The following is a 16,863-nucleotide window of genomic DNA, read 5'->3' as shown; positions in this document are numbered from 1 at the left end:
CCCTCCCTCCCTCCTTCCTTCCTTCCTTCCTTCCTCCCTTCCTTCTTTCCTCTTTCAAGTTAGTCCTTTGACAGGTCCTGAATGCCTTGAAGCTTTCTGGTTTCTTCCCCACCCTCTTTTGTTTTCTTTCCTCTCCCATCATCTGCTTTCTCCCCACCAATCCTTCTCCAGGATTCCTGACCTTAGTTAGGGCTTGTCTCCTGACCTACTTAGCTCACCTAGGTATCTGTGCAACCAGGGACTGTGGAAGTACCTTTGAGTCTCTCATGGTCTTAGCTTGGAAGTTCTTTCCCAATAATCAAAGAGACTTAAATGATATTTTTATGGTGATCCATATATACAATTTTCACAAGTTTCTTTGCAATTTATAAATGGTTATGGTATGTCTTGATTAGAAATGAGACAATTTTCTCATCAAATTTCTACACTTTAAAATCCCAGCATCTTTTGGTACAAAACATGCTGATGTTTCTTTCTTTCTTTCTCTCTTTTAAAATTTTGCATTCCAGTGGCTGTTTGGTGGTCATTCTCCATCCATAGGACTAGCCCCCTCCTCTGCTGTGGAGTTGGTGCCCCTTTTCCCACATGTCTGTCCTTCTACTCTGTCACCTCCTGTTGGAAAAAACTGGATAGATAAGAGGATGCCTAATTACAAGGTAAAAGTGCAAGGGATTTAATTGGATAAGTGGATTTTTAATTGATAAGTTGCTGGGTATCACCATGTTAACAGAAACATTGTGCATTTTCTAATTGTAATAGATTGGCTACTTGAGTACAAAGAGGGCTCATTTCAGGACCAGACTGACCTGTTCAAAGACATCAGCAGACAGGGATAATTTTGATTTAACTTGAATGAGTGAGTTGAGTTCTGTTGATAAAAGAACCAAATCTCTGAATCAGATTTTTTCCTGACTTAAAATGTATAACTATGGATAAAACCCCACTCTTAAACATTATCTAATGCAACTTTTACATTTTGGGAAGGCGTTTCCCTTATGATTCTCACTTTTTTTCTTGTTTTTTCTCTTCTTCTTCCTGATGGTTATGAACTCAAGTTTTCTGAGTACCGTTTACTTACTTAACTATGAAAGATGGAGTAACACATTAATTTGTCCTACCACACAAAGTGGTGGTCTCCGTGTGTGATTGTTCAGTGTGTCACTTGGCTGTTGGGCTGAACTGGTTAGGCTAACAGTTAAAGATTAGCCCAGTCTCAGCTAGAAGCCTTTCTCTGGCTTCTCACAGCAACCCTTTTCTTTAAGGTTTAAATCCACACTTGTATGACATGCCCCGTAGTGTAACGCCCACCATTTGACCAGTGAGCAGCAGTAGCATACACCTGTACTTTCTACGAAGTGCTTTGTTTTAAATGTTTGCTTGCCTTTGTTTTGGACAGATCTTTTTTAACAATTCCTTTGCTCTGGACTCAACATGGATGTACCCGGAGGAATCCGCACTCTTCCACAGACATGAAAAAACTCATTTTCTGGCAAACCAAGTAACTCCATCTCTGTCCGGGCCCACTCCTGCCTCCAGGCCTCTCCCCACTGTGGTATTAGCAGCTCAACCCATACCAGGTCAGTGCCTAAATAACAATGATAATGTGAGTTTCGTGCCTGTCTGTGTTAATCATAAGTCAGCTTGAAAATGAAGTGTCACTTTCATGACACAATTCTCTTAGCAAATTCTCTTACGATGGACACATTGCACAGTGTGAGTCCTGTTTAAAGGTTGAATCCAGTCACCCAGCTGCTGCTGTTCTTCAGCTCCAGGGTCGGTTTTGAAGATGAGGAGGTAGCTGAGGGATTTGTGCAGGAGAACAGATAATATTGGTTATGCTCTGCTTTCGTGACTGGACTATGTTTTCTGCTGCTGTGAACAAGGACACCAGATGAACAATCATCTTTAACAGTGCTGATTGTCTGGAGTGCTGCCTGCAAGGATGCTTGTGGGTCTGCAGGGGACAGGTCCACGCAGAGAGTCCATGTACTTTGCATTGTCAATGAAGGTGACAATAGTGACATGCTATAAAACACTTGGAAGACGAGCTTTGTTCTGTCTTTGGAACCAAGTGACCCGATAGAACATTTGTCCTGTATCACAACCCCTCTACCCCCAACCCCAAAACAATCCCTAGGTGAAATATTGCATAATAAACCTGTATTGTAACAGGAGAATAAAATCATCTTATGAATTTTTAAATTGATTTTTTTTAAAATCACCTTAACATACGATCATATTACAAAAGCAAATGTTGCTGGTGCCAAAATTGTCTTGCAGCCCCTTCCATTATGGAATATTTTACGACTGCAGAATTACATTATCTTCCTGTAATTTCCTACCTACCAAGCTTATCTCAATATGTGTCTCTAAAATTTAGTAATAAGAAGCTGCTCCTGTGGATACCAGCTCCGGGGGGGGGGGATGCATCTACTTCCTTCTCTGTTTGGCTGCATATTTATTCCAGTTTGCAAGGACTCTTGTTTAGCAATAACTCAGGAAGAACAAGGCAGCAGGTCCCGCAGGCTTTTGTGGTTCTTGACTGAAAAGTGCCCCTTCGTTGCTTGTCATTGTGCAGTGCTGATTGATTGAGATCTGACCGAACAACAGGTGCACACGCGTGTGTAGCATCTCATAGCATGAGGTTTTCGTGTTCTATCTGCATTAATAGTCATGAAAGATAGCTTGATGGCACATTCCTATGATATGAGCATGCTGTGTCTCTCAATGACTCTTGGAAGAATGATACTTCTCCATGCATGGGTAAAGTCACCCAGTCCATCTGTGGAGTTCCTCCTTTCACTCATGGCACAAGACCATATAGACATTACTCAGAATGCCTCAGTCTTCCCAGGGAACCGAGAAACCGATAACTTCTCAGATTGCTTACTTACTGTGATGTGGCCCATGTCTTACATGCTATTCAATAAGCATTTAATTAATTTCACTTTCTGATTTGGGGATTAGTAACTCTTAAAGGATGACATACTATTTATTACAAACATAATGTTATAGTAATCTTTCACTCTAATCTTACCCACAATTAGTCAAATCTTTGCTTTTAATCATCCCAGGGTTCTCTCTTTTGTTTTTTGAATCCAACACTTGAGGCTTGACTTATCTTGAGGAAAATGTTGACCCGTCTTCCAAAGTGACTAACAGTCACATACGTCTGCTTGAGATAGGAGTTTCTAAATTGCACCACTAAATTTGACTTTTTGATAAGTTTCAGAACTCTCCAAAATTATTCACCTTTGAAAGGAGTAAATTGAATGCCTGATGATCATATATGTAAGAAGTTATTATTATTATTAATTGCCTATCCAAGCACTAGGGAGGGAGCAAGAAAAGGTGAAAGACAGAGTTAATTCCCAAATCAGTTAAAATTTAAAATACATCATTTCAATTTTACCTTGAAAGTTAGAAACTGTACCTTTATTAAAGCATATGTATATAAATTATCAGATATATTGCTAGCAAAACAATTATATTTTATACCTTATAAGTGGATAATTTTGCATATTATATTTAATGCACATTGCAATTTATATTATACAAATATACATGAATATGACCATGTCCATTTTTATACAAGCAATAATATAAAGTATATCATTATAAATATAGTATATGATTGACATATCATATCGACCAACTTTGTTATACATGTTTTCTATTCAGAATTCAGTGGCCTTAGAATCAGATATATTTTATTGATTTCTTTCAAATTAGTCAAAGAAACATAATTAGAATTTCCAGAGAAGAGGAGAAGTGAGTCTTAAGCTCACAATTTATACAGTGCTACTGAACTAAGACTTTACTTTTCTTGGCTGGGTAGTGGTTTTCATGTAATATTATTCTCTAAGTGCTGTTTGTTCATGCATTGACATTTGAGGGACAGTGGAAGGTTACATGCCAGGGACTCAACTGATGCATGCCTAGTGAGCAGTTTGAATAACGGTGCCATTGGCTGCCTTGCTAGAGGTCACTGTGGAAGAAAGCCGAGGCTTAGATTAATGTCACATCCCCCTCACTTATGTTGGTTAAGAGTTAACTGTAATTTCAGAGGTTCAGTTCATATGAGCTCAACTTGACTGAGCTTGGAAAACTATCTGAAGTTTGACTTACAACAGAGACTTTCACTGTTTAGATAAACTGTATTCATGCATGATTGCTCTTCTACTCCGAGCTAGAAGCAGCCTCGGCCGCCTCAAATGTGGGAAGTTATGATTGATGTTGGTAAGACCTGGGAGCCATGAGAGCTGGGCTATGCAGTCTACTGGGGAAATGGAAAACAGGTCAAAATCATGTGACATAGTTATAAATGATGGGACACCTTGAAGGAAACCTAGGGTACTACCTCAGGGCAGGCAGAGTAGATTTTTGCTAAGCCAAGCAGTAGATATGACGTGCAAGTAACTACAGGCAATAAGTGAGACTGGACTTAGGAGTCAATGGGGAACCTAGATGGACAGCAGGGACTTGGCTCAGGCCCTCTTTAGCCAAAGATATCCCTGAGAACTCAGGCTTCATAAATGTCATGAGATTTTGCATTGTCTTCCTACTCTGATGCATCCACACCTCCTCTAGGAAAGCAAGGATTCATCTGGGGAAGCTGAGGAGCGTCAGGAGGCTGAGTTTCTTCTCACTGGCCAGTAGATCCAGCATGCGAAGGCACAGAGTCATAGCTGTAGAAAGCAAGGGCTGTGATAATCATTAAGTGGAAATTGTCCCTAATGATGGTGTTAATGGACCAAACTGAGAAGTGATTCAAGCCTCCTTCATTCCCAGCCCTCAACAGCTGACTCAGGGTAGGAAGCCGGCAGGCAAGAGCCAGGACGGTCCTCCTGATCGGGCTGCAGGAGGTACCCACTTCACCTCTCCATCAGTCCTCCTGATCAGGATGCAGGAGGTACCCACTTCACCTCTCCATCAGTCCTCCTGATCAGGATGCAGGAGGTACCCACTTCACCTCTCCATCAGTCCTCATCCTCCATGGAGCAGTTCATTCCCAGGAATGTGGTAGCATGTCAGGACACTATCCAGAAATAACATAGCTGAGGCTGAAAGCGTCAAGCAGTGGGGAAAGATCATGAACTCACTCTCCATCCAGTAGAGACATGAAATAAACAGTGTCTTGAGGGAAACTGGAGATTCGCATAAGAACCATTTATATAGCAATGGCCTGAGATCAGAAAGCCCAAGTCTACACAAATTCCATCCCAACTAGTGTGAGAGGCAGATGGGGAAGAAGACAAAATCCCAGGAGTGCAGCATAGAACATTCTGCTCAGAATCCTTTGATCCTGAAGATGGAGAAGAAAGGCTTTGCACAGAACCTGGTCACCCTTGAGGGTAGGGCAAATTTTAGTATAATTTAACATGCATAAATAAGTAACCACAGAAGATCAGAAAGGGTTGTAATAAAAAATGAGTGGCCACAGAGAAAGACCATCAGATGAAATGAGAAAGAGGCACAAGGGCAATTCTGAAACATTGTGATTATAACCACCAAGGAGAAGGCCCAATTGAAGGCAGTCTACAAACATGCCCACTCTGCCACGATAAAGCAGCCAGTATTCAGAGAAGGCGATGGGCACAGATCCCGATGCCCCGACTTCCCATAAACAAAGGGAAAACACAGCGTTGAATGGGGGAGGAAGGACATCTTTGCTCCCCAAAGCCTACACCAATGTAGTCATCACTTTTTTCATTGCTGTGACCTAATATCCGAGGAGAAGCAACTTAAGGGGAGAGAGAATATGTATTTGGGCTCACAGTTTGAAGGGGGCATACATTCCATTATGGAGGCCAACACCTGACCCTCTGGGGATCATTCCACACTCAAACCACTGTTGAAGCACCATGTAGGAGAACTGAGAAAGGGGGATGGCTGTGAGCTAGGTCCATCCCACACCTCTAGATCTGCTCTTCCTGTCGAGAAACGTTAAGAGAGTAGGAGAAAAATCGTTAAATAATTAGGTCTCACCAGAAAGTCATGCTGGTACCCAGGTGGGGAAGGATTCTTTCAGAGCGGCAAGGGACTGGTCTGTATGAAAGCGGCTCCCCTGGCACAGCGGCTGCCGTCACTCTGCCCACAATTTCTGGGTCTTTTTTCTTTTTTGTTTATACTCGGGTTGTTTCAAAGTACAATATCTGCCTTTCAAAGTGAAGCTTAATTCATTACTTTACACTTTATATTTTTCTATATGATTTTGGCACTTTGATTTCTATTTTCTTGTTGCTCTCTGCTTTGCCATTTCTAGTCTAGTGGCATTTATGCTTTGTTTACTTTTGAGTGTAAGGTGACTAGGAGGAGTATGTCACACGGATTCTGTTTTTCCCCCCAGCAATTACCAAATGAGATGTTTAAGAAATCTGACTTGAGCTTATGGAGGTTTTTTTTTTATTTCAAATTATGAGACCACCATTATGTTAGATGCCTTCCATGAAACATGAGACATTTGAAAACATTCATATTGTATATTTTTATTATTTTCTTTTTAACTTCCTCTACTAAGAAATGAATCTATAACAAGAGCTCAGAATGAGGAAGTCAGGCTTCAGAATATTTGCAAGCATCAGCATTTGTGGTTAATAACAGTGGATAGATATGAATGTTTGTAGTTTGGTCACTGGAGTGAGCAAAAAGCTAGAAGCTGTACTGAAATGCAAAAGCTCAGATTTTGCTGTCAGGACCCCCTAAACACACAACTAATCACAAGGTTCCCCAAGACTGAAGCTGGACCAGGGCCCCACCCCCTAGGTAGCACAGGAAAGGTGCATGGTGTGCCCCCTCTGTGGTATAGGCATATAAATGGCCATGGGTGGGGACATAAATGCTGAACGAGATGACCAGGTACCCCAGAATTCAAAGCCCTGTGGAAAAGCCACTGTTAAGGGAATTTGAAGCCTATAGCAGGCAAAAATGACAACAGGGGCCAAAACCAGGTCAACTCCTGAATATACTGACCCTGCTTCCCATGCTGACACAAGAAGGGCTGCAGTGTTCCCCAGAAGGAAGCCCCATGCGTGGCATTTTCTTCTTATAAGGGCTAGCCTTTGGTAAGAGCATTGCAAGACTTGCAAATCAAGCAAGAAGTTCATCTATCAAGAAAGAATCAGGAGGACCAGAGACCTACAGAATGAAACTCTCATCACCACTCTGATTAGCAGATTAATCACCTGATGGGGGAACAGGTGTAGGATTTTATCAGAGATGTTGAAATAAAGTCATGGAAATATTAAGAAGACTATAACATCCGAGGTGGAAAAGGGCTTTGATAGGCTCACTGAGTAGATGCGGAGAAGTCAAGGAAGGGGTTAAAGGATAGAATAATAGAAACCCTGGCAATTGCATTTCAGAGAGCAAGCACATGGTGAAATGGAGCCCACATCCTCAGAGCTGAGTGGTAACATCAGATGGTTAACATATGTGTGATTGAAGTCCTAGAAGAACACATGGCAGGGAAAGCATTTGGAGAGATAATGAGCAAAGGTGATACAAAAATAAACTCTGTTGTCCAACTGTAGATTCCAGACTCTCAGCCAACCCAACTGGAAAAGAGCAGAGTTAAACCAACAGAAACTGACTGAGCACTCGACAAGTCAGAGTCAAACTTGTAAGGAGCAGACTAAAGCAGGCCTCGAAGATAGAGAAAAGACACATTACACAGACAAGAACAAAGATAAAAATCTCACGAGTTTTATTGCCCTGAGGCAGCGATACATTTGAAGGGCTCCATATCATTAAAGATCTCTCCACCTACAACTTAAAACCAACAAAAAACAAGCAGAACCTGAGGTGAAGTACCATCCCAAATAAACTAGAACTGAAAAGAATTCATTGTCTGGATATCGTCAGCTCAAGACATTGTAAAGAACCTTCTCAGGAACAAATAATGTAGCATCAGAAAGAAATTTACCTCCCCTAGACAAGAAAGTAACTCGATGGAGATGATAAGGGTCATATTGTTCTCTCTCAACTGCTCTGATAGTAGCTGACAGTGTAAAAGAGCAGTGAATAGTGACAGAGCATGCCTGTACAGTTTACAACATTTGCAACATGCGAGATGCATGCTGGCTTCCACAGGGGTCTCAGAGGAGGAATGGGAATTGTGAAGTCAGAGCGCTGTTGCCTCATCCACTGTATGTCACAGTGATATCTAAGAGGACATTCTGTAGACTTAGAGATAAACCTGCTACCTTTATGTACGACAAAATAATTGTAGACATAATCGATTCATAATAAATAGTCAATTCAGCCACCCAGGGATACATAGTGAGACTCTTTCTTAAAAAAGACAGACAGACAGACAGACAACAACAAAACCAAAACAAAAGCAATAAAACAAAAGCCAAGTGTGGTGATACACACTTTCAATCCAGCATTGGGATACGGAGGCAGGTAGATCTCTGTGAGTTCAAGTCCACTCTGGCCTGTATAGCAAATTCTAGGCTACCCAGGTCTACGCAGTTGGACCCTTTCTCAAAAACTAAACCCAACTTTCTCTGGGGACCCAAAGATCCCTCTAGCCAGGGAATCGAGTAGGCTAACGGCAGGTTTTCACCTCTCTCTCCTCTCATCCAAAGCCAATCCCCAGTCTCAGCCCCAGCTCTGCAACAGACCACCTGCTCCAAATCCCCCCTCTTCTTGCCCCCATCTCCAACAGAACACACAGAGCTTCTCCTCCAATCTTCTTCTATTCACATCCTGTTCCCCCAGCCCCCTCCAACAAGCATCCTCTGGTAACCCTCAAGCCATGCCTACCAGAGAAGCAAGTAAATGGATGGAACTACAAAAAAAAAAAAAAAAAAAAAATCATCCTGAGTGAAGAAACCCAGACCCAGAAAGACAAATATGATCAGTGCCTTGCTCAGACATCATCAGAGAAGCATCCTTTGCCACAGATGGAAACAGATATCGAGCCCCACAACCAGACAGTATGCAGAAGAGTGGGAGACCCTGGCTCTAAAGAGATGTCACCAACAAATCCCTCTCCTCAGGGCTCAGGGATCCCTATGGAGAAGGATGCAGAAAGTGGGCAAGAGCCAGAGGGGATGGAGGACACCCAGGAAACAAGGTCTTCTACATCAACACAGTCAGAGCTCATCTGAACTCACAGAGACTGAGGCAGCATGCACAGGACCTACACCGGTCTGCGCCAGAAGGGGCCCTGGTGCTGAAAGGAGAAGTGGACAAATGCCCGGTCCTTAATCCAGAAGCTATCTCCAGTTGATAACCATTTGAAATGAAAATGTAATTTTCTCCAAAGGAGTTTCACTGTGGAAACAAACTACTCATAAGGGTGGATTATGTGCCCAACAGTGGGTAACCAACAGGAAATAAACTCAATCACATCTTGGGAGGTTCCTTGTCTTATAATGTTGTGTCAGGGCTTTAAAATTTGTTTATTTATTTATTTATTCTCTGTCTCTCTCTTCCATGTATTATTACATTTTCATGGGATTCCTGAGGGTGTGAACAAGTGGGCTTCTGAATTTATATTTGATTTTTGTGCCTTTTCTTGGGCTCTTTTCCTTCTGTTTGTTTGTATTATCCTATTCCAATGTGTTAGTTTTTGTTTTATCTCATATTATTATATTATATATCATATTTATTATATTCTTTTCCTTTAGAAGCCTGCTTGTTTTCTCGTAAGAGACAGAAGGGGGTCGATCTGGATGAGAGGAGAGATAGGAAAGAACTGAAGGAGTAATCAGGATATATTATATGAGAAAAAAATCTATTTTCAATAAAAGGGGGGGAGGAAAAATCCATATGAGTAAATAAACAGGCACCAAGAGAGTCTGCTGCAGCAGTCTCAGTGCCTTATCCACCCCAACAAAACAAATATGAAAAACACTATATAGTTATTCAACACAAAATCAGGAATAAAAAGAAAGAGAAGAATCATACCATAGGAGAACAAGGTAGATGTACATGATAGATGCTCTGCACCTGCACATGAACACATGCTGTCTGTCACAGGGTGTCTGTAGCTGTCCCTCTGGTCAGAGTGGAGGGCATACTCCTGTCAGTTTTCCAAAGCTGAAACCGTGTCACCTTCTTGCTGTTTTACATAACATGTAAACCAAACTATAAAGTGGATTTTGAAATGTGAAGCTTAACTCCCTGTTGACAGGCAGAGGTTTTCAGATTTTTAGCACAAATACATGATGCCTATTTAATCCAATGCTGAGAATTAGGTGAATATTAAAGGAAGCGGGTGATACCTGCCTCAGAGTGAGACCAGAGGGGCATAACTAATAGGCAAGAAAGAATTCAGAGATGAAAGGGAGCTTGCATAAACAGAAATACAGAGAAAGTGTCTGGAGGGACAGAACAGTTCCAATCAGAGCTGTCCACACAGGATGACCACAGACAGAACAGTTCCAACCAGAGCTGTCCACACAGGATGACCACAGACAGAACAGTTCCAACCAGGAGCGTCCACACAGGACGAACGTGAACAGAACAGAAGTCGGTGCAGGTAGGTTTCAGGCACAGCTGGAGGCTTCAGCAGCACCTCCCGCAACAGCAAGAAGGTGGCATGTTTTCACCTTTGGAAAACTGACGGATGTCTGTCCTCCAGTCTGGTCAGAGAGACAGGTACAGGCACCCCATGACAGACACCATGTGTTTTTGTGCAAATGCAGGGCATCTATCATGCCCACATTCTAGGCTGCAAAATAACCCTACAGATACTGAGTGGTTAAAATCTATACGAGTTTCCTTCTGGAAAAAAAAAAAAAAGCATTAATTTAGAAACCAGTAACGGAACAGAAAAAAATCTGAAAAATGTCTAGATACCCGAAAATAGAATAATGCACTCACGTAACACATGGGTCACAGAGGTAGAGGGAGTCAGAAAATATTTTGATTTAAATGAAAATGAAAATCATTATAAGAAATCTTGTGGGGCATAGCCAAAGCAGGACACAGACGGAAATTTATAACATGAAAATGTCTGTATGGGAAAGGAAAATTTAAATCAATGCTTACCCTTAAGCAACTAGAAAAGAGAAAGCTTCTTCACCGAAACAAGCCAAAAGAACAGGAAAAAAAAAGACGACTCAGCTTTGTTTTCTGTTGCTATGATAAAATTCTCCAACTTAGGGGAAAAAGAGCTCACAATTACTAGCTAAAGTTATTCATAACAGAAGGCACAGTGTCAGAAGCATGAGAGAACCAGTCACATCATATCCATAGCAATGAATTAATGCATGCATACTAGGGCTCAACTCACTTTCTCTGGCCTAATCAAGTTCAGGACCTCCTAGGGAATGGCACCAGCCTAGGGAATGGCACCACCCACTGTAGGTGGGTCTCCATAACTTAACTCTCATAACCATGATAAGCCTCCATAGGCATTGCCTAGGGAATGGCACCACCTACTGTAGGTGGGTCTCCATAACTCAACTCTCATAACCATTATAAGCCCCCATAGGCATTGCCCACAGACCAACCTGATCTAGAGAGTCCCTCATTGAGACTTCCTTCCTAGGTGATTTTAGATTGTGTGAAGTTGACAATTAAAATTAACACAGAATATAAGAAGAGATGTCAAAGAATTTAAAAAGAGTAGTGTTAAGAAAATCAATGAAAGCAAAGCTGAAGTTTTAGAAAGTTCAGTACAGTTGGTCATCTCCTGAGTGGATCTTAGGTTTTTTTTAAAAAAAAAAAAAAAAAAAAAAAGAAGCCAATGATGATGAGCAATATCAAGAACAAAATCAGTTATCAGTCCAGGCTTTATAAAAAATGCAGTGAGAAAACGTGAGTCACTCCCTCATGGAGTGTACTCAAAGCTTTAACAAAACAGACGAACTCTTTGTACGGAACAAGCTGAGTCAAAGAGGCAGCAGAATGTGAATAGAACTAAGTGTACACGAGCAGCAGATCCACTTAGAAGCCTTTCAGTGTGGGATAACGTTTTCCCAACAGGAAAAATCTCCAAGATCAGAGAAGTTCTCCGGTGAGTTCCATCAGCTGTTTCCGCAAGAAGTGCTAGACACATGTACGTGAACTTGATCAGACGAGAGGATAGAGAAAAATGTGTCCCCGACTTCTTTCCCTGAGCTCAGCCCTCTTCTCTTACAGAAGTCACATGGATATTATAGGAAGACTGCTAACTGAGGTGCTTCACCAGCACAGATTTAAAACTGTCTAAGAGAAGGTATTGTGCCCAGCAGTGTATACAGTAGGCGATGCCTTGTGACTAAGTTGTTGCTTTCTGGGAATGAAATGCTAATCCAACATTAGGAGACCAAGAAAATTTATTTATCATAAATGAAAGAAGGAAAGTAGTAAGATCATTTCAGTAGACTTCGAAAATGTGTGCCATAGACATGGTGGGGCGTGCCAGTCACCGGAGCACCGAGGCTGAAGCAGAAGAATCTCAAGTTTGGGGAACAAAGTTAGATAGTATCTGAGTATAAAACAAAAACAATAAAAATCATTTTTCAACTCAATATCTGTTCAGGTTAACAATAAAATAAAATAAAACATGGGCAAACAATGAGAGATTAAAGTATATCTCCTTGAATGAACAAAAGCTACCCTGTGAAAGCCACAGGCCATGCTACATTTAACAGCTATAATGGCAGTTTCCTCCAGGTGAAGAAATAGGCAGGGACATGTGCTTGTACCACTGTCATGCGAAATTGTTCTGGAAGCTGCAGGTGGTGCAAGCAGACAAATAGGAAACAGGAGGGAAGGCGCTGAGGAAGAGGAAGAAGGACCATGTCCAAAGTCATCTCTACATGAATGCAGACAGTGCATTGCCAGTGTAGACCACCTCATACGGTCAGCCCAAAGCTCCCGGTACAGGGTTTCTCAGAGTTCTTGCAGAATATCAGAGTACAAGGTCAATGTACAAATTCAACTGAGTCCCAGTGTTACCATGAACAGCCAGAAAGGAAACGAAACACATCTCAGATAACTAATATACAGCCTGGAAGTTAATGACAAGCATTAAAGAAATGCCCAGCAACCTTGAAGACTGCAGGGGGAAAAAAAATGAATGAAACAAGTCAGAATTACAGATATAAACCTTTTCTAAAAATAACCGAATCTGAAATGCACATGGAGTAACTTGCAAGCCTTTTTTATTTCTTGGAGATGGATTGGAAGGTGAAATGGAAAGTCTCAGAGATGGCTGCACAGGCACAGTGTGGACTTGTTTCCAGATATATGCACAGGGGGCTAGAGGAAGTAAAATGAACTATGAAAAAGCCAATGACAAAAAGAAAGGCAGATATTCATAGCTTAAATGATCATAAATAAATAAGGTTGATTAAAAATGTTTCCCTTAACCCTGTGGGCACAAAACTAATTACAAGATAAAGAGAAACATTTACTTTCTGTCATGTGTTGAATTCTTCTCTGGGACCCAGAAGCTATTTAGCTTGAACCAGTATGGCACAGCTACTGGGATCCCGGTAGGCTTCCAGACTTCTCTAATTGGACATGTGCTTGGTAACCACAGGTTGATTCATTCCCTTGCCTGTGAGTCCTTTCTACACCTGACATGCGTGTTACTTCCTATGATGTGTATTTTGGAACACCAGAAATGCTGAAATTTTAAGATCGATTATGAAAGTGGTTGCCAATGCTTTCAAAATAAAAAAAATTTAGAAACTTTAATTATGAAGATAAATCTCAATTATCTAGATAGTTGTAAGAATCTGATACATGGAAGGTATCAATTTGAGTGTTGCTAACATCTGCTGGGATCAAGAGGAGCATGTTTCACAATCATGGAGCCCCGTCTTGGCAAGTCAGGCTTTGACCATGGCATCAAGCCCATTGGCTTACTGAAGAAAAAACACAAACTCATGTCAGTAAACTACATGAAGATGCATTGTGGGCTATGTACAAAGACAACAGCCATCTGTAACAATCTGAAATCTGGAACATGATGTGGTGCCAGATACACAACACCGAGCTAAGAGCTTAACCTTCAGCAGTGGTCAAAGCTCCCAGACCATCAGAGTCCTACCTCTACTCCCCACTTTGTCTCCCAGCAGCTCTAGCCAAGAAATGTATCAACATGGAAGACCACCTAGGGATCTCAGAAATCTCATCAAGGTCACCACTAAAACTCTCTGAACAAATTAAAAAGACAGCTCAGCAAAACTGATTGATGAGAGATATATTTCCTTTACATCAACAGCTTTGCAGACATGGCCATGGCAGACACAGGACCACATTTGTTTGTAATGGTCTTGGAGAGCTAGCGGCATGTACATCTTGACAGAATTGCAGGAGGTTTAATGTCTGCTGCTTAGAGGCATTTTCTTACTACCATGCATTCTGTGAACAAATAACCCTGATGCCACCCCTCCAGTCTAGTAACTGAAGAAAATAAAGAATCCAGGTGCAACGGATCTGGGTGACGCTTACCTGTGCAAAGCTCTTACTTTTTATTTTTGATTTATTCTGTTTTCTCAGTATAAGAAGAATCAGCTCTTTCCATACAAAAAATCGGACATTATTAACTTGTGGAAGAAAAAGAGACCATCATCCATAGTGCCAGTAAATATCAACAAGTAGCACCAGCGTAAAACTATTTCCAGACACGCACAGCACAAGGACATTTTGCAGATTAAGTCTCATTTCTTTATAGTAACTTTGCAGGCTTTTAAAGGACAATAGAGAACAGCTTGTAGAAGCCACTAAGATGCTTACATGCAGGGAAAAAAGACTTGTTTCTTCCTCTCTTCCTGTTCTCCTGTTTCCTTTGTTTACATTTTAATATATATTTTAATTTGTTCTTTGAGAATTTTGCACACACATGCAATGTGTTTTAATTATATCCACACTCCCACTTTCCTCCTCCAAGTCCTCCAAGAGTCCCCTTGCCACACACCCCTGTCAACATCATGCCCTTTTAATTAATTAATTAATTAATTTACCCACTGAGTCTAGTTAGTGCTGCCCACTTCCAATGGGTATGAGCCCATCCCATTCAGAACATGGACAGTATACAGAGACCAAGCCCCTGAACTCACTCTTCCTCAGAACCCTTGGGACTACATGAGCCCTCCCAATCATGCTAGAATCAAACTTTAAATTTTTTTTTTCATTATCTAGGACTTCGAATGCAATGTTGAAATAGTAATGACATAGGTGTGGGCATACTAAGTAATAGGATTGACATTTGCAACGCCCGCCCACTTTGCTTTGCTTGTTCCTCCTCTCCACTCCCGCCCCTAGCTGCCTCATTCCATTTTCATGGAATATTTATTCTTTTACCCCTTGAGCTGCTTCTTTCAAGCCTCTTCTTTCTCCTTTCAGGGTCCCCTTTCTAGTTTCATGACCTGTATTCACTTATGACCACATATAGGTGTGTGCACATGAGCATGCATGCGCATACACACACACACACACACACACACACACACACACACGCACACGCACACGGGGGGGGGGCTGAAAGAGAGAGAGCTAGAATCTGCATGCCAGAGAGAATGTGCAGTATTATGCAGTTATTATGGTTCTAATGGTTTCTATTATCAAGCCTAATGATGATATCATAGTGTAAATGATAGTAACTTGGGTAAGTCCCCTCCCATGTTAATTCGGCAGGTGTCAGTTTTCTCCCCATAATGCAATGTTGACATTTTTGTGCCATTTCTCTTTTTCTATTAGGGTAATCAGGACTTTCTTTTTAAAAACTGGTGTGTTGGTTAGTTGTTGTCAAGTTGAAAGGTAGCAGTGAAGAGGGAATCTCTGCTGAGGAATTGCCTCCGTCAGATTGGTCTGTGAACATATCTGTAAGGCATTTTCTTGATTGATGGTTGATGTAAGAGTGCCATCCCCTTCTGTGTAAGAAAGCTAGCTAAGCAGGGCAGTGGGAGCAAGCCAGCGAGCAGGATAGGATTCTCCTTGATCTCCGAGGTAGTTACTGCCTCCAGGTTCTTATCTGAGCTCCTGACTTGGCATCTGTCAATGGTGGACTGGGACCTGAAAGACAAATAAACTTCTCTCCCTCCCCCAGTTTGTTTTTGGTCAGAGGTTTTATCACAGCATCAGAGAGGCTAACTGGAACAATTGGTTGTTTTGCCTGCATTATGTAAATGTTAAATGCATGCATTCCTCCCAGTGAGTCCCAGCTCCTCCTGACAAGTCTTATGGGCTGTCCTGGAGTTACTGACATTTCTTTGTCTAGTGTGTTTGATCTATGTTGTGCATGAAAGCGCACTGTGTCTTGTGATCTTCTATTATGTTTGGCGTGAAAGCTCACTGAGAAACAGCAACACTCCACTTGAATTCTTTGGAAGCTTTATATTACAATATCAGAATACAATATTTGTTAAAATGTAGGGCTTGCCTGTTAAAATAGGACTCAGTCCTTCCTTTGTGGTAAGATTTTTAGCTATTGATCTAATGCATTTTTTCCCAGTTGACTACTCTATCTTGTTCCTCACTCTGGTAAGGCTGACAAATGAATAGGGCGTGCACTTGGGAATCCATCCTTACACTGAGCTCAGGAGGACATCTTCCTGTAGTCATCTTTCATGGTTCTATAGAGAGTAACTTTTCTAACCCCTGTTGACCGATGTCACACTTTGCATATGCAGTATTACCTGCTTGCACCTTGCTACTTTAGAAATTACTCATATAACACTATTAACAGTTGCCTATCTCACTGGTTCCTCCAAGAAGCAAGGGTCAGATTCTAAAATATTTTCCCACACATTTTACAGCCTTGTGGACATGTGTGCTTTTCTGTTTGTTTGTTTGTGTTTGGGGGTAGGCTATGGGTGGTTAATCTGTGTTTGCTTGTTTCTCTTGTTTATGTATTTTCCCGAGTTGTTAAGATGTATTTGTACCTTAGCTCCATGTATTATTACATTATTT

At 41.4% G+C, this 16,863-nt stretch overlaps 1 protein-coding gene across 1 annotated transcript in view; it reads left to right on the top strand.

The window, feature by feature from the left end:
• Tcerg1l (transcription elongation regulator 1 like) overlaps positions 1-16,863 on the top strand; it is a 185,612-nt gene that overhangs the window by 2,190 nt on the left and 166,559 nt on the right. The window contains exons 2-3 of the mRNA XM_021210325.1: positions 510-656; positions 1,397-1,577. Coding sequence (XP_021065984.1) covers positions 510-656; positions 1,397-1,577 — 328 coding nt within the window. The remainder of the gene's footprint in view (positions 1-509; positions 657-1,396; positions 1,578-16,863) is intronic.

Source organism: Mus pahari, chromosome 1, assembly GCF_900095145.1.
Source record: "Mus pahari chromosome 1, PAHARI_EIJ_v1.1, whole genome shotgun sequence".
Classification (NCBI taxonomy): domain Eukaryota; kingdom Metazoa; phylum Chordata; class Mammalia; order Rodentia; family Muridae; genus Mus; species Mus pahari.
Note: the sequence above shows the minus strand (reverse complement) of the source record. Positions and strands in the feature narration are given on the sequence as shown.